The sequence below is a fragment of the Mesocricetus auratus genome, unplaced genomic scaffold (genome assembly GCF_017639785.1).
Source record: "Mesocricetus auratus isolate SY011 unplaced genomic scaffold, BCM_Maur_2.0 Super-Scaffold_100010, whole genome shotgun sequence".
Lineage (NCBI taxonomy): Eukaryota > Metazoa > Chordata > Mammalia > Rodentia > Cricetidae > Mesocricetus > Mesocricetus auratus.
Window position 1 is genome coordinate 65,305,526 of NW_024429194.1, and position 17,939 is coordinate 65,323,464.

Here is a 17,939-nt window from a genome sequence, read left to right on the forward strand (position 1 = left end):
TTTTTGTTGTTGTTTTAAGACAGGCTTATGCAGCCTAGGCTGACATTGAACTCTATACTTAGCCAAGGCTAGTACTGAATGGTTCTGTTTCTACCTCTCAAGTCCTAGAATTACAGGCATGTGCAGATTTCCTTAGGGGAATTCTGCAGGAGTGAGCATTTACAAGTCACTCCTTATTTTGTTTGATGTTACCATCACTTTGAAAAAGATGTTTTTTGTGTTTTGTTTTGTTTACAAAGTATATGTGGATTTTTTAGTTATTTTCAGTTTACTTTGTTCCTGTAGCCTCCTTCTAAGTATCTTAGCTTTCTTACTTGCCACCTAAAGTGGGAATGAACCTCTGTTGAAAGACTTTTTGCAGGGGGTGCTGAGGACAAAACTCAGGCCTTCACATGTATTTAATGGGTACCCTAGAGACTTCTATCATGGCTGAAAAACATTTTTAAGTTAGTTCACTTATAGATATGGAACAGGCCTCCCTTGGGTGTGCCCTAAATGTTTAGTCTCATTTCTGACTGTGAACATAGAGGTTTTGTCTTGTTTTTCTTTTTCTATTCTCTTAGGCTAGTGGGTCAGCGGACTCTCTGTCTGTCTGTCTCTCTGTCTCTCTGTCTCTGTCTCTCTGTCTCTGTCTGTCTGTCTGTCTCTCTCTGTGTCTCTATCTCTCTCTCTCTCTCTCTCTCTCTCTCTCTCTCTCTCTCTCTCTCTCTCTCTCTCACCTAGGATGTTCTTGAACTCCTGTTAGGATTCCTGAGTACAGGTGTTATAGGAATGTTCCACCATGTGATAAATATAAATTATTTTTTTACTAACTTGCCAGAAAATGTTGCTGTTTCTAATTTCCTTTAGTGTCTTTTTCTTTGTGCATATTAATAACTATTTGTGACAGGAGACTTTTTGGATAGTATCTGGAGGTTTCTTTCTGGTATCAATAAGCCAACATTAACTAAATTTGTTTTTCCATTCATCTATTGGTCTAGATTTACTTTCCTGGTTGGCTATTTTTCCATCTATTCTCAACTGCTTTACCATGAACACTTTAAAAAGAAATTTATTTTTAAATTGTGCATATGTATTTGGATGCATACCTGTAATTATGGGTATTTGTAGAGGCCAGAGGCTTCGGGTCCACCTGGAGCTGTACTTGAAGGAGTTGTGAGCCACCTGACAAGGGCCTGGGAGCTGAGATTTAGCCTGTGCTTTTAGTCTTGATCCATTTTTCTAGCCCCTTACCTCAGATACTTGTGTGTATTTTTCTTCCTTGCTTGCTTATGGCTGTGGTGGAACTCACTCTATAGACCAGGCTGGCCTCAAACTCACAGAGATCCACCTGCCTCTGTCTGCCTCCTGAGTGCTGGGATTAGAGGTGTCCACCACCACCTCCTGACTGGATAGAGGTTTTCTTAGTTGCTCATTTCTTGTTCTCTCTTGACTTCCATTTTGACCATATTTGTATATTTATTTCCTCCTGAAACTTTTTAGGTTATTTTTAGGCAAGAAAGAAAGTAGAAAGTAAATAGAAATTCCACATTCTCCTGAGAAGGATTGAGGAGAGCCAAGCTTCCCTTGGTTCACAGTCTCCCACAGGAAGCAAGCACACCTTTCTACTCTGTGGGGCTGAGCACTGGTATTTCTCTGAGTCTGGGGGCTTTTGGAAGGCTGCCTGTGCCAAATTCTGAATTCCAGATGCAGGAGGAAGTTCTTGGAAATGCATAATCAGATCATCCTTTGCTTTGTAGGTCCCACGGATCATCCTGTGGCTGATGGTGGAGCTGGCAATCATTGGCTCTGATATGCAGGAAGTCATTGGCTCAGCCATCGCCATCAATCTCCTGTCTGCAGGAAGGTGGGGTCTTCCTCCTGAACACTGTCAGTATTGAGCTGGATTCCAAAGATGGGGTGAAAATAGAAAGCCATCTCGTTTTCAAAATTCAGTATTCAGCCTGTCCGGAGCTGCCTTCACCTTCCCCAGCAGACATAGTCTCTGCAGCTCTCACTCCAATGATGTGGACACTTGTATTTAAATGGGCTGTGTGGCGTTTTGTACAGTTACTCGTTTGTAAGGGAGGACTGCTTATGTCACTGCATAGTGAGGTCCTTCTGTGTCTGACCCCTGTTTTTCAGCCATGTGTCGTACACATCAGGCACAGTAAGCTCTCAGGGGGAGCGTCAGTGGATGACCTTTAGTGGATGCTGCTTCTCAGCCATGCATGGCTTCCTGCCTTTGTTGCTCCCCAGGCCCTAGCTGGGGACCCTGGTGTTCTTCTGTGTTGTACTAGATGTGAAGAAAGTGTCTTCAGTGGGCCTTTAATCTCTCTCTCTATCTCTAACCTAGGGTTCCCCTGTGGGGCGGAGTTCTCATCACCATCGCAGATACTTTTGTATTTCTCTTTTTGGACAAATATGGTAAGGACAGTAGAACTGGCGGGTGAATCAGAGCCACTGGCTTCAGGCACGTGGCTGTGGGGAAGTCTGTCCTCTGTGTGCTCACTGCTGCGTTTCCCCTTTAGGCTTGCGGAAGCTGGAAGCATTTTTTGGCTTTCTCATCACTATTATGGCTCTCACATTTGGATATGAGGCAAGTGTCCCAGGCTGTTGGTTAATCATTTAAAACAAAGTTTCAGCCAGGCGGTGGTGGCCCACGCCTTTAATCCCAGCACTTGGGAGGCAGAGGCAGGCGGATCTCTGAGTTCGAGGCTGGGCTGGACCAAAACAATACAGAGAAACCCTGTCTTGTAAAAAAAAAAACAAACTAAGTTTCATTTTGTTTTGTTTGTAATCTTTTATTATAAAAAGCAATAATAAGGCCAGACTAGCTTAATTGTATTAAATCAACAAAAAGCCAGTATACTTCTGGTCTGCTTTTGAAGGACATACATAGCCTATGGCAAGTATTCATGTACAGGAAGGCCTGTAGAGATTTTGGGGTTAAAAGTGACTAGGCCTAGCCGGGCGGTGGTGGCGCACGCCTTTAATCCCAGCACTCGGGAGGCAGAGGCAGGCGGATCTCTGTGAGTTCGAGGCCAGGCTGGACCGACAGCCTTCAAAACAATACAGAGAAACCCTGTCTCGTAAAACCAAAAAAAAAAAAAAAAAAAAAAAAGTGACTAGGCCTTTCAGGACCAGCATTTTCAGTCCCAAATCAGCTAGCTACCCAGACAGCAAACCAGCTTTGGGGTGGGACAGACAGAAGGTTACTGGCGACTGCTAACTCAAAGCATTTCTCTTTATGCTCATCATGGCTGAAATTAATTCATCAGCTTGACTATTTCCTGTATTAAACCAGCTGATGGCGGTTTTCAATATGCATGGTGGTTCATGCCTGCAATACTAGCTACTAAACAGAGGCAGGCTGGTCTCTGTGAATTTGAAGCCAGCTTGATCTACCTAGAGAGTTCCAGGCCAGGGCTATAGAGTGAGACAAAAACATATTGATGAGTGATAGGTGATTGACTACTTTCCTGGCTTGCACCTTGTCTGTCTCACCTTTTTATGTCCAGCTGTTGTAAACTGGTTTCTGTGTACAGGTCTGCCTAAACATTAAAAAGATAGCTAGTCTATGAGTAGATTTTTCAGGTTGTACCAAGGCTTGCAAAAGAAATCCTGAGCCAGGAGCAAGTCTGGATGAGCAGGGCTAAAGAGTGGCCCACTCCCTGCACACAGGTGGCAAGCAAAGGTGTTCCTGGATGATAAGGGTGAACAGCAGCGTGAGGGTATGGGTTCAAGAACTAGTCTATTCTTGGATCTGTATCAGCAGTTACAGTGACGCAAATAACAAGCCCTTTAGCCAGTTTGTTTCCTCAGAACACTGTGTTCTCTGTATATCTGCATTGTACATTTTAAGTGTCCTGTAAGATATTCAGAATACATAGTCCTGAATCCTCTGGCCCCTGGAAACAAGCCCCGGTATTAGTTATCATTGATGATTGCAACCAGAGTACTCGAGGAAAGTAGCAGGAGGTGAAGGGCATGTGTAGCTAGGACTTCAGAGGGCTCGTTCTGGCCTGCAGTTCCTTGGGCAGAAGCCCCTGGTGGCAGGAGATGTGGTGTAGGAGACCACCTCAGTGCAGACAGAAGCACAGACAGACAGAAGTGCAGACAGAGATGCAGGACATGGCTAGGGTCAGGATGCCCCCATGGATCTACTTCTTCCAGGGAGGCTCCACTGCCAAAAGTTTCCACCACATCCCCAAAGAGTACAACTGTAATGAGGCTTGAGTTCAGTCATGAGCCTGTGACAGACAGTTTACATTCAGACCACAGCGGCCCTTTGTTCCCATTCGTTGATGTGCTGCAGTTAAACTCAGAGCCTTGTGCACACTGGGCAAGTACTTGTTGATGATTCTGTATTCCTAGTCCAGGTTGCTGTTACAGAGGGGAAAGGAATGAAGGATGCCAGTGCCTAGTGCTGTGCTCCCCGTTCCATGTTGCAGTAAAGCCTAATAGGTATTATGTTGCTGTGTAGTATGTTACAGTGAAGCCCAGCCAGAGCCAAGTGCTCAGGGGCATGTTCGTGCCGTCCTGTTCAGGCTGTAGCACTCCACAGATTGAGCAGGCTGTGGGCATCGTGGGAGCTGTCATCATGCCACACAACATGTACCTGCATTCTGCCTTAGTCAAGGTGAGCAGTGCCCTTCTGTATCGTTTGTGGGAGATGTTCCTTTAAGTACAAGGGATACAAACTTAGTTTATGATTGCTGGAGCATGGTGTTTCTTAGGCTGGTTGGTCTGTGTTTAGCACCAAATTGACCAGGAAAAGTGACCCTCAAAATTCTAGGCTAGTGTCCTTCATGAAAGATCTTGAAGTCTTGGTCTAGAGGGAAGGAGGGCTTTCCCAGTAAGTGAGACCTTCCTTTGCTGAGACAGTGGAGAGGCTTGACAATTAGTCCAGTAGCCTCAGGACTGAGATTAGTCTTGGGAGCTCAGTAGTCACCTGATTGCTGGCTCTCCCATTTGGGGGTTGTGCAATGTTGTCAGAGGTTGCGGAGGTCTTCGTAGCTTAGTGAGCGAAGATCTATTTCTTCTAGTTAGGTGTTTGCCCTCTTAATCTTTCAGCTGACTCCACAGTTCTGAGTTGTTACAAAGGAACTTTCTACAACTGGTGGAAAGATGACTGCCGCTGTTGTCTCTCTAGTCTAGGCAGGTAAACCGGGCCAACAAGCAGGAAGTCAGAGAAGCCAACAAGTACTTTTTCATTGAGTCCTGCATTGCACTCTTTGTTTCCTTCATCATCAATGTCTTCGTTGTCTCCGTCTTTGCCGAAGCATTTTTTGGAAAAACCAACGAGCAGGTGGTGAGTAAGCCAGGATCATGGGTGATAAATGCCAGAGTGAATTGCATGCTGGAACGGGACAGAAAAGAGCAATGACTTGAAATCCAAGGAAATACATCTGAGGCCTAGGTGTCCCCTACTTCTCCAGGCTCTACACATCAGCCAGTCTGTGGTGTGGGCTGAGGAAGCCTATTGCACCCATTCCAGGGGTGACCTTGAAAGAGCTGGCCTTGGACTCATCGTTGCCTCATGCTATCATGCATCTTGGCTATTTGGTTATCGTTTGGTTATTTCTGTTTTCTTTTTTATTAGCTTCTGTCTGCATGTCTGCTAGTCTTGATGGTTATGCCAAGGACAGGTTAGGAGGCGGAGTCAGTGAAAAGGAAGTTCGAATTCTCTCCCATTTTGTTTGGTTGGTTTTTTTGTTGAGGTTTTTTGTTTATTATGGAGTATTTGAAGATGCCCAGGACCTTGCGTTCCACCATAGAGCTGCTCGTCAGCATTCCTGTCTAGTTTTGGTCATTATTTATGTCTCCAGGACCTCTTGACCCCTGGTTCTGCTTTGATGAAGGTCTTCTGATTGCTGGTGTCCTCCCATACTTGAAGCCTTCTGTTTTGTTTTCCCTTTTTTGTTTTGTTTTTATGTTTTAGTTTTTGAAGAAAGGTACTCATTGTGTAGTCCTGGATGGAAGTTTGAAACTTACTATGTAGATCAGGCTGGTCTGGAACTCACAGAAATCCACCTGCCTCAGCCTCCCAACTATTGGGATTAAATATGTGTGTCACCATATCTGGCAGTTTTTTTTTTTTTTTGATAGATTCTACCTGTGCATCCCAGTCTGGCCTCAAGTTTGGAATTCTTCTAGCTCAAGGCCCCTTAGAGTTTCTCTCCTTATTTGAATTTATAATGCTCCAGCATTTGCATGCTGTCTTATAAACTCTGTCTCAGTAAACACCTTGATGATGGAGAGAATAAAAGGCCTGGGGGGGTTGCAATTGGAGGTGCACCAGCTACTACCCGCATTGCAGCCCTCGAGTGCTTCCTCTGCTTATCTCATGCAGAAGAATTTAGTGAGACAAATACAGGGTTTTTATCTGCTTATTTCTAAGACAAAAATTGTTCTTAAACTGCTTTGGGCTTTAGGTTAATGTCTGTAGAAATAGCAGCAGCCCTCATACTGACCTCTTTCCTAATGACAACTCAACTCTGGCTGTGGACATCTACAAAGGGGTAAGTGAGCACAACTGGTTTGCAGTCTCTGCCCTTAGGTAAGTGTTTGCATATCCTCTGGCCTTTTCGTGAGTTCATTTCAGATCTGAGCATGACTCCTCTGAGAGTTTTATTTCTGAGGCCCATATGCCAGCTACACATTTGGGGCTCTGGGGGGCTGGGTAGAAGATGGGCTGATAGGTTGCACAGTAGCAACTCCTAAACTCAGGAGGACACTGTAAAGTTCTGCAGGCGTTGACTGCAGTAGTGGGTGAATTAATAGGTGTTCTTTCCTAGGCCCTCCTGGGCCCCTCATGCTGCTTCCCTTGTGACCCCCAAGAACAGAATATGTCTACACTGCATTCCCCACACAGGTTCACTGTCTGCACCCCTCCCTCCATTTTTCAGAGCCGTGTATTAAGGAGCACACTCTGGGAAGTGTGGGTTCTGCGTCTTTAGTGTTTGAGGTGGAGGTTAGAGATGAAGGAACGGAGAGGAGGGATGGAGGGACACCCAGCAGAGCAAGACTGGAAACCTCTAAGTCAGACCCAGCACTGAGACTTACTCCTGTACAGTGCCCAGCACGGTACTTGGTGTGTTGGTGTTTCACGAGGAGCGGGGGGGTTCTTCAGAGGGCTGCTGTTCTGAGTGTTATCTAAACACTGACAACCTGTCCTGTGTGTCTCCCCCACCCCCAGGGTGTTGTGCTTGGATGTTACTTTGGGCCAGCGACACTCTACATCTGGGCAGTGGGAATCCTGGCTGCAGGACAGAGCTCCACCATGACAGGAACCTATTCCGGCCAGTTTGTCATGGAGGTGTGTGCTGGGGTTGACTACAGGGGAGCAAAGGGGGATGGTGTAGCTCCTGAGTGTCTAACTCCATGCTTCCATGGGCTTCCCTGACCTTCCCCAACCATTTGTCTTTCTTCTGTCACATGTGGTCACCAGCCCCCACACTTTCTTTCAGGGATTCCTGAACCTAAAATGGTCACGTTTTGCCCGAGTGATCCTGACACGATCCATTGCCATCATCCCCACTCTGCTTGTTGCTGTCTTCCAAGATGTAGAGCATCTAACGGGGATGAATGACTTCCTGAATGTTCTGCAGAGCTTACAGGTGAGCAGGGAACTGGGGAAGCTCACACTGTTGGCAGTAAGTCTTGTCTTGGGCACCAAGCCTCATGCTGGAGGCTGGCTACTAGGAGTGAGTGAGGGGAAGGAAAAGGTCTGGATGTTCACTGAAAGGAGATTATAAGCTCTGCTTAACACAGAAGACAAGTTTAAAGCCACCAAGGTGACTCAGTGGCTAAAGTGCTGGCCGTGCAGCTGTACAAGTGTGAAGACCCAAGTTAGATCCCCTGAAGACACAGTAAAGGAAAGAACTGTCTGCAGAAGTTGTTCTCTGATTTCATATTCAGCCGCAGCATGGGCACATCTGTTTGTCAGTCTGTTAACGTAGTAATACATAAAACGCCACAACATTGTACCTCATTAATGTAGCAAGGGTAAATCATTAAATGAATTCTGAGAACACCACTAACTCCTATGGAGGTTACAAGACAAGTCATATCCAATATGTTATTTATTTATTTAAGATTATTTTTATTTATGTATATCAGGGTTTTACCTTTGTGTATGTATGAGCACTGTATGTGTGCCTGGAACCTGAAGAGTTCAGAAGAGAACATCAGACAGTTGTGGAGTTACTGGACAGTTGTGAGTTGCCATATGGGTGCTGGGAATTGAACCTGGGTCCTCTGGAAGATCAGCAAACAAAGTGTTCTTAACCCACTGAGCCATTTCTCCAGCCCCCATTGTGTTGTCTTTTCATGTTTAAATAAAGGCGTTGAGGATCATGATTAGTGCTGGATTAAGAATATGTTTGGCAAAGGCAAGGTGATAGGAGTGTCCATGGCATAGCTGAGATAGGATATGTGATTCCTTTTTGTGAGCTGTGCTGGTGTCTATGGTGGTACAATAACCTCATGTACCCTGGGAATCAGGAACCTCAACTGAAGAATAGCTTCCGCAGTTGATGTAGAGGGAGAGGGTGCCAGAGCCAGGCCAGTGCCAATAAGCAGCGTTCCTCAAAGTTTCCACTCAGGTCCTGCCCTGACTTCTCTTTGTGAAAGACTGTGACCTGGAAGTATAATCCAGATGATCCCCCAGCACCATGTCAAGTTGTTTTTCCTCATAGTGTTTTATCACACTTCAGAGAGGAAACTAACACCTACATAACTCCATCTTCTTTTTTCCAGCTTCCCTTTGCTCTCATACCCATCCTCACGTTCACAAGCCTGCGGCCAGTAATGAGTGAGTTTTCCAATGGAATGTGAGTACATTGTCGTCATTCTCCAGAAGCACACGGGAAGGGGATTTTACCCAGCAGGCCAGTTGGAAATGTCTCCTCCAGGAGAGCTATGTGTTTCCAGAGCAACTTCTAGCTGCTTCCTTTTTGGCTTAGAAAGAAACTGGTGAGCATGAGTTATAGGAAAGGAGGAGGAACTCTTCCGAGCTCTAGCTCTTCCCCTCAGCCACGGAGGATTGAGTTCTGTGTTATATTACTTGAGAGAGGCACACACTAATAATACCTTCTGTGCACACCTTGAAGGGGGTATTCTGCTGCTATGACAGATACTGTGCAAACAAACAGCCCGGGGTGGAAAGGTTTATTTAAAGTCTTAAAATTCCAAATTACTGCCCGTCATTCGGGGAGAAGTCAACGCAGAACTCAAACAGCTAGTCATGTCCATCCACTCTCAAGAATGAAGGGAATGAACACATCCTTGCTTGTATGTTTACCCTAAGCTAGCTTGCTTCTTTCTTGTACTGTTCAGGTCACGCTGGCTGGGTAATGGGGCTGCCCTGAGTGGGCTGGCTGTTTCCACATCCTGCCCCACGGATATGCCCACAAGCCAGCCCAATGTGATCATTTCCCGTTAAAACACCCTTCCCAAGTGCTGCTTGGCTGTGTCAAGTTGTCACTGAAAACTAATCAGTACAGGTGTTCATGTGACCTGTTAGGTTTCCAAACTCTCTAATTGTCACCACTCTAGAGGCAGTGGGACCTGGAAGAGTGGAGCTGGTAAATGGGTGGACTAAAGAAGCCTCATGCAATAGCCGCCTTTATTCAGAGCTTCAGACAATTGATACCTGAGGGTTAAGATAGTCACACATGCCAATTCTCATGAGTTCATATGTCTACACAAGGACTAGCAGCATATGGCAAAAACATGTTTGTCATAGAGGCACACAAAGGATAGTTTAAACATTTCATTGAGTAACAGCAGCAAGCAATAATGAGTGATCTGAAGTAGATTCACTCCTACCCACTGCACCTGGGAGGGATACAAAACACATCCCAAGAACAATTTCGTGTTTTGGAGAAACAGATTCCAAGACTGGGCCATGTTCCGGTGTCTAATGAAATGGCTGCATTTCTAGGACCTGCTGATTTCTAGGGTCAGGGGATAAATATGCTTGCCACACAAGCCTGATGACCTGAGTCCCATCCCTGGAAGTCATAGAGGATGAAGGAGAAAAGTAGCTCCATAGAAGTGGCCTTCTGACCTCCACATGCATGCTGTAGCATGTGTGCCCACACATGTACACGTCGTATGCACACATTAATAATAGATAAATGCTAGGCTCTATTTCCTCCGACCCCTTCCCCTCCTGCTTTATCATTAACTTTACCCTTTTTTTAAAAATACTTCTCTCAGCCCATGTCCCACTTACCACATGAGACACAGTTTTGTTTTCTGTCTGGTGACCCAGTTGAGCTATTGCACACTTACACACTCCTTCCTTTACAGAGGCTGGAGGATTGCTGGTGGAATCTTGGTCCTCATCGTCTGCTCCATCAACATGTACTTTGTAGTGGTGTACGTCCAGGAACTAGGGCACGTGGTACTATATGTGGTGGCTGCAGTGGTTAGCGTGGCCTATCTGTGCTTTGTGTTTTACTTGGTGAGTCCAATGTGAAGGGAGCAGGGGCACTGGGTATCTGGGATGGTTCAGATGGGGCTAACTTTCCTTTGGCAATGAGTGGTCCCCAAAGCAGTTTGCTAAGGCAGTCCATATGGCATTGTCAAATCAACTCTTTCTGAAATTCCATTTTTTTAGTATTGGAGAGTAAACACCGGCTTATGCAATGCCAAGCATGCATTCTAATGTTGCACTCTATTCTCAGCCAGATTTTTGTATTTTGAATCATCAAATTTATTTTAGTTTTTTTTTTTTTTTTTTTTTGAGGGGAAGGGGTTGTTTCTAGAAAGGGTTTCTCAGTGTAACAGTCCTGGCTGTCCTAGACCTCACTTTGTAGGCCAGACTGGCCTCAAACTCACAAAGATCTACCTGCCTCTGCCTCCTGAGTACTGGGATTAAAGGCATGTGCCATCATGCCTGTCTTATTTTAGCTTTTAATACCTAGTATTTTTATATTTCTGATGATTTTATAAGGATCCAATATTTAATTCCTAAAGAGAATGTTATGATATGTTTGAGAAACAAGATGGCTCAGTGGTTGCACAGCAATCCTAAGAACCTGAGTTCAAATCCCCAGGACCCACTTTAAAAGATTGGCATGGTTGTGTGTCTGTAACCCCAGCACTGGAGGAAGGGAGGCAGCAATAGAATTGCTGAGACCTGCCAGCCTAGCTACAGATTCAGCAGAAGACCCTGTCTCACAGGAATACGTGATCTCCGATGTCCTCTGCAAGTACATTAGCCACACACACACAGAGGACAAAAATAGATGTATTGTCTATTTCCCATCTTTGTCACTACTTTTACTAGTGAAAAGTATATAGCAATGAGAACAGATTCAATTACCTGTTTAATACAGAGTTCATACTAAGGTTGGGGTTAAGAAACAGCAAAACTTTGGCCATGTCTGCTATGGAAAATGTTGAAGATGGGCTAAAGCCCTGCTGTTCTCTCTAGAGCATTTCACTCCATGCATGCTGTGTGTACCACAGATTAGAATCAGTTTGAGGAAACTGTCAATGCATATTTTAATATGTGCCTTGGCTCAGTGAATTTTTTCCCTTTCCAATAAACCTTGGGCATACAAGGTTATACTCACCATAGGAGTTTGGAAACCAGGTAACTATATGTGTCCTTGGCAGGAATTGTTTTAAAATTCTCTTAGAAGTTCAGCCAGTTGTTCCTTCATGCAAATTGGATGTGAGTTGAGTCAAAACCCTCAGACTAGTGACATTGTCCAAGCCCCAAATGTGGAGGTAGGGTAAATTCTGTATCTTGGTTACTGTTGTTTAGCTCTAAACCAGGAGCTTCATAGAGTAGCTTGTCTTACTACTTACTAGTCTAGGGCTGTTCTCCGTGTACTTGGGAAGCTAATGAGAAACGGCCACCTGAGAGTTCCCACTGAGTGAAACAAGTCATAAACACAGCACAAAGAGAACCCAGTTTTGAAAAGCCTTGGAGGAAAACTCTGGGGTGTTTTGAAGCAGAAGAGGAGCTGAGAGCCTGACTTGGGCAGCCCTTGCTGCAAAGAAATGGACAGAGCTCAATGTTTGGGGCAGGAAGCAGGTGTGTCCCTGCATAGCGGGGATGTGCCTGCCATCTTGGCGGGTGAGTGACAATCGTGTTTTCTCTTCCAGGGTTGGCAATGTTTGATTGCATTGGGCCTGTCTTTCCTGGATTGTGGGCACAGGGTAAGCATCTCTAAGGTCCTGCTGAGCGAAGACACCAACGGTGACAATACTAAGTAAACACTGGGTCAGTCTGTCTGTCTTTACAGGGAGCCATCAGAGCCAGTGTGTTTCTATGGTTTACTGTGTGAACATAGCCACAAGTATGTGCTGTTGCACAGACTGCATTTAGGACTCAACTGTTAGTTGGGAAACACTGTTTTGTGTGTGTTTTGAGGTCTTTGTTTTGTTTTTGTGAAATAGGATCTTGCTGTGAAACACTAGATAGTCTCAAACTCACCATGTAGCTCAGACTGCCCTCAAACTTATGGCAATCCTGTCTCAACCTCCCCTGTGCTGGGATTATAGGCATGCACAACCATGCCTTGATTTTCCCATGTGTACTTAAAAGATGATTATTTTTGGCAGGGGGTGAGTCTCACCCTATAGCATTAGGCAGCCCCTGGAAAAAGTTACATTGGAGCTATTTTAAACACTAAGTCCCTAAGTAGCTATCCAAGGGCAAATAGCTTATGATTTGTGAATGATATGTGAATATTAATCAGACTGTGTATTCTTAAAACTATATGAATTAGGAATATAGTAAACTGCAATTATGTTTTTCACTAGGTGAATTAAGATTATAGCAACTCTGGGCATGCAAATTTTATCACAAGATAATGGATGCTGAAAGTTGAAAATGCTTTTATGCTCCCTTCAAACTATTTTAGTTATAAAACCCCAAATAGAATGATGCCATACATTTGAATTACAAAATTAGAGACAGCTGTCTTCTTTGAGTTCAGGATTTGTTTGTTTGCTTTTAAAGATAGGGTTTCTCTGTGTAGCCCTTGCTGTCCTGGAACTCGCTCTGTAGACCAGGCTGGCCTGGAACTCAGAGAACCACCAGCCTCTGCCTCCCTAGTACTGGGACTAAAGGCATGCGCCACCACTGCCCCTCTAAGTTCATGACTTTTTATTTCTACTTTTAATTTCTCAGTGGAAACTAAGAAGGGTAGGAAGCATAAAAGGTGGGCGTGGACAGGTGGTCCACCTGCAGGGAGTTGCTCATCACCTACAGGTTTTCTCTACGATGCAAGCTTAGCAGGGCTTCCTCTTTAGTCTTGAGGTTAGTAGCTTTCATGTTACTACCAAGGGTTTCTGACAGTGTTTAATCTTGAGTACACACAGTCGCAAAATCTTTGCCTTCCTCTTCTAAGAGAGCGGCGATAGCAGAAGAACATAACACTCATGAACTGATATTCTCATGAGACTCTAGACTCAGCATGGGTCAGAGAGCTAACTGCGTTATTCCTGAAAGTCACCCTTCACCACATCACGTCCCTGACACCCCAGTGCTTCATGTCCAAGATGACTCACAAGGCTTTAGAAGCTCTGGACCTAACCTTTGCAAAGTCAGTAGGTGTCACTGTGGTTGTGAAGTTCTCTCCCTGCAAGACGGGACTAGTTCCCTCAGAGAGAGCACCTGTTGAGGCCAGATGGCGAAGCTCTGGAGTCTTCAGCAAGGGACTGCTGCTTTCACTTCAGCCACGTCTGACATTTTTACTCGGGAGCCCGAGATGTGAGTCTGCCTTGTTGTCAGCGGAAATGAGAGTGGCCTTGAAGGACGTCCTCATCTTCGAAGCAATCTGGCTAACATGATCTTGGCTCGTCTGTACATTTTACACACAGTCAGAAGCTCAGCCTGGATAGATTCTTTATGAGGCATAAAAAATTTGGTAAATTGTTATTGCACTCACCCTACATCAGCCTTAGCCCTTCAGCTATTATAACACAAAATTACAGGTGACATGTCCCTACAGCAGTGGTCCTCAACCTGTGGGTCGAGACCTCCTTGGCAAACCTCTGTCTCCAAAATAGATTTGTATTACGATTTATAACGATAGTAAAATTTCAATTTTGAAGTAGGATGAAATAATTTTATGATTGGAGGGTCACCACAACATGAGGAACTGAATTAAAGGGTCACAGCACTAGGAAGGTTGAAAACCACTGCCCTACCGGGTCCTTCTCATACCTACCCCTTTTACCACCGTTGTTCCTAAAACTGATCTGAATGGTGCCTGAAGATGCTGGAGACTGACCTTTGAAACCTTGTCTTGCTGTAGAATGTGAAGGCCAGATTGATGGCAACAGAATTCTTACAAAGATGCTGTAGTAACATTTACATTTGTCTCTCGGGGCAAGATTCACAAACATTGATCGTCTAGCCCAGAGTGCTAGGGATGGACCTAGGGGCCTCGTGTGTGCTAAGCAAGGCCTCTCTCTGTTGTGGATCTTATTTCCCTACCCTACAGTTGTTCTATGTTATGTTTGTTTACAATAATAGAAGGTTCACCATAGTTAGGTGTTCTTTTCTGATTCTATGACTACAATATTTTACAGTGCCATTTGATTGTCACTGAGAAGGTGTACTTCCAACAGTACCCTGTACAGTAAACAATGTGTACAAATGTCTAGTCTTCCATGCCAGTGTGGTTCTGGCTGTGTATTTGTGAGCCATCTTTGCACTTTCCCTAAATTGGTACTTGTTCTCATGTGACATGAAATAATTGTACTGCTTCGGTACACTGCAAGTTGACAGGCTGGGGTATAGCTACAGCTTGGCTTGTGAAATCCTGCCAGGGCTGTAGGAAGGCGCTACAACGAGGCTTTTAGTGAACCTTTAATAGCTTGTAAACTTGATTTGTAATTAAAAAAACAAAAAACAAAAAGAAAAAGAAAAACTTTCCTTTTTCCTGTTTGCTTTTCTGGCTATTTTTTTTAAACCTTGAGAATACTTTATTATAGGGTCTCAACAGCTTTGATACAGAAATACAGACATGCCATTACCAGCAAGAGTGACACTGTAAGTGCCCAGTGTCCAAAAGGCTAGTTGGTAGTAGACACCAAGATTTTAATTTCACTTTAAGGGCTGAGAGGAAAGATGGTTTCAGAGGTATAGATGCCAACAGGCTTCACAACTGGAATTAGATGTCCAGGGTGCACACAGTGGAAGGAGAGAGTGCCACTCCTGAAAGTTGTCCCTGACCTCCATGGCACTTGCCTACTTGTCCCCACATAGGTACACAACAAATAAATAGCAGATTAAATTGTTTTCAGTTTAGATGAAAATTAATTTTAGTTTACCACTTAGTTAAATACTTTTGTTTGTGGTTAAGACCATAACTTTACCCCTTTGCAAGATGAAATTTTTTCTACTTTCCTCTACCCTGTCTGTAGTCTTGCCATCTAGGAAGGGTTTTAAAATATGTATTTGCTGCCAAAATTAACGAGAGAAAGCAGAATTAATTAGCTTTAAACCAGGTGTAAATTTTGGCAGACCTGATGTAAATGCAGATCCTGGTGGTGAAATTCAGGTATGATGAGCTAGCAGCATTGTTACCAGGCACGTGATGAGGAATATGTCCTTACTTGTCTGTCCCAAGACAGGCAGACTTCATGTTCCCTTCTTGTGGTAGCTTCTTAGCCCTGCCTCAGAAGGGCTGTCCCCAAGAAGTTGTCTGTGCTAACTGTATTCACCAGACTTCCCTGAATTTGGGTGTAATTTCAGAACTAATCCAGAATGCAAAGCAATTTCCAGAACCTCGTGTGAGCCTTCCCTGTTACCTCATATGTATTTACAAGTGGCAGTCACTGAAATTGAGTAGTAGTCCTGAAAGACCTTGGAACAGTAGCAAACAGTGGGCTACAGAGATGGCTCAGTGGTTGAGAGCAGGCGCTGTTCTTCCAGAGGTCCCAGGTTCGGTTCCCAGCACCTATGTCAGGTGGCTCACAACCATCTGTAACTCCAGCTCCAGGAGATCCAATGCTCTTCTTTCTGGCCTTTGTAGGTACCTCTCTCTCTCTCTCTCTCTCTCTCTCTCTCTCTCTCTCTCTCTCTCTCTCTCTCTCTCTCTCTCTCTCTCTCTCTCTCTCTCTCTCTCCTCACCCTCTATACTGAGAGGCAACTGAGCAACCTAAAAGCCAGAGGACTGTTGTTCATTCCCAAACCCATCTTGTGTAATACACAGCATATGCTTCAGGCTGTAGTAAGACTCTTCAACATTTCTCCAGTGTCACCAGGAACACCAAGACGGGCAAACATTTCATTCAGATGTTGATCTCAACACTTGAGAGGCATGCCAGAGGTTGGCAGACTGAAGGCCAACCAGTCCACACAGCTAGTCCAAGGTCAAAGTGACCTACACAGAGAAACCCATGTCAGCACTTATTAGTGGCTTTGGATGCTTGAGTCAGGCTTAGAGAACAGATAGTGTCCTACGTGACAGCTAAGAAACAATAATAGATACACTGGTGTATCACCTGTCTACACCCCAGAGTATTTTAGCCTATTGTGATACTTAGCCGCATTTCCCAGTGTCTCACAACTAGAAAACAAAATTCTCCAATTACGTTCTCTAAATGTTAATACTCTAATGTCACGGAGAGAGAAAGTCCACCATCTTTTCTCACTTGGGAGAGGCTTCCATGAATTATCAGTGAGTTTGGCAACAGTTATCAGTTCTCAAGCCTGGATGTCAGGCCTGCAAATGAAATGTCAGTGTCTTCCAGCACACTGGCTGGGAACATTTGACCCAGGAAACTATTCCGTCTATGTTGTCTTCACACAGCCACACAACATTCCTGTGAGATAACGTGGGACAGTGTAATGTGCTCAAAATAAACTCTTTAAAGATGTGATGAGCTATCTTATCAGTGTGCTTGACCTCTCCAGACATAGCATGCTTCCTTTTTACACACACGGAAGATAAGGAAGATACACAGAGCTCATGGTGGTGCTGCACGACTGTAATCCTAGCCTCACAAGGCAGGAGGATCACTGCGAATTCCAGGCTAGCCAGGGCTGCAGATTGAGACCCCCGCCTCAAAAACTAAACAAGGTGTTGGGACTTAGCTCAGTGGTATAGCACTTGCCACAGTTCTGAAAATAAAACCCAAAATATACATTGGAAGGACTAAACTAGGGCTTGGCCCCCCACCCCCTCCACCACTCCCGTGCCTGCTCTACAACATTCCATGATTGTAGTTCATTCATACAGATGTGTGGTCTGCACTCTACAACATTCCGTGATTGTAGTTCATTCATACAGATGTGTGGTCTGCACTCTACAACATTCCGTGATTGTAGTTCATTCATACAGATGTGTGGTCTGCACTCTACAACATTCCGTGATTGTAGTTCATTCATACAGATGTGTGGTCTGCACTCTACAACATTCCATGATTGTAGTTCATTCATACAGATGTGTGGTCTGCACTCTACATTCACATTCCATGATTGTAGTTCATTCATACAGATGTGTGGTCTGCACTCTACATTCGCACACAGGCTGCTGGTGTCAAGGGCGAGACTAATAGGAAAGTCAGCTTTTGTCCCAAAGTGTGTCACTGGACATTAAGTATGATTGATTTCATTGCCAGGTGTGGCAGAGCACACCTTTAGTCCCAGCACTCAGGAGGAAGAGGTTGGCAAATCTCTGAGCTTAAGGCTTAAATAGTAAGTTCCAGGCTAACCAGGGTTACTTTGTGAGACCCTATCTCAAAAAAAGAAAAGGAAAAAAAAAGCATAGATCCCAGCAAACCATCTGCATTTGGCTCACAGGAGTGGGGTCTAGAAATGTTCTTCTGAAGCATCGAGACTGGGACATGTTTATAAGCACCTATAATCCCAGTGCCTGGGAGGTGGGGGCTGGTATCAAGGCAGCATCCTTAGCTCCATAGTATTTTTGAAGCTAGCCTCAACTACATGAATCCCGCTTTGAAAACTCAAAACTACA

General features: G+C 44.6%; 1 protein-coding gene across 3 annotated transcripts in view; it reads left to right on the forward strand.

The window, feature by feature from the left end:
• Slc11a2 (solute carrier family 11 member 2) overlaps positions 1-17,939 on the forward strand; it is a 34,962-nt gene that overhangs the window by 15,357 nt on the left and 1,666 nt on the right. For all 3 annotated transcript variants that reach the window (XM_040753808.1, XM_040753809.1, XM_005067242.4), the window contains 11 exons: positions 1,740-1,846; positions 2,336-2,406; positions 2,511-2,578; positions 4,466-4,621; positions 5,135-5,293; positions 6,417-6,503; positions 7,181-7,300; positions 7,452-7,601; positions 8,743-8,816; positions 10,300-10,453; positions 12,109-12,162. In XM_040753808.1, the coding sequence (XP_040609742.1) occupies positions 1,740-1,846; positions 2,336-2,406; positions 2,511-2,578; positions 4,466-4,621; positions 5,135-5,293; positions 6,417-6,503; positions 7,181-7,300; positions 7,452-7,601; positions 8,743-8,816; positions 10,300-10,453; positions 12,109-12,162 (1,200 nt within the window). The remainder of the gene's footprint in view (positions 1-1,739; positions 1,847-2,335; positions 2,407-2,510; positions 2,579-4,465; positions 4,622-5,134; positions 5,294-6,416; positions 6,504-7,180; positions 7,301-7,451; positions 7,602-8,742; positions 8,817-10,299; positions 10,454-12,108; positions 12,163-17,939) is intronic.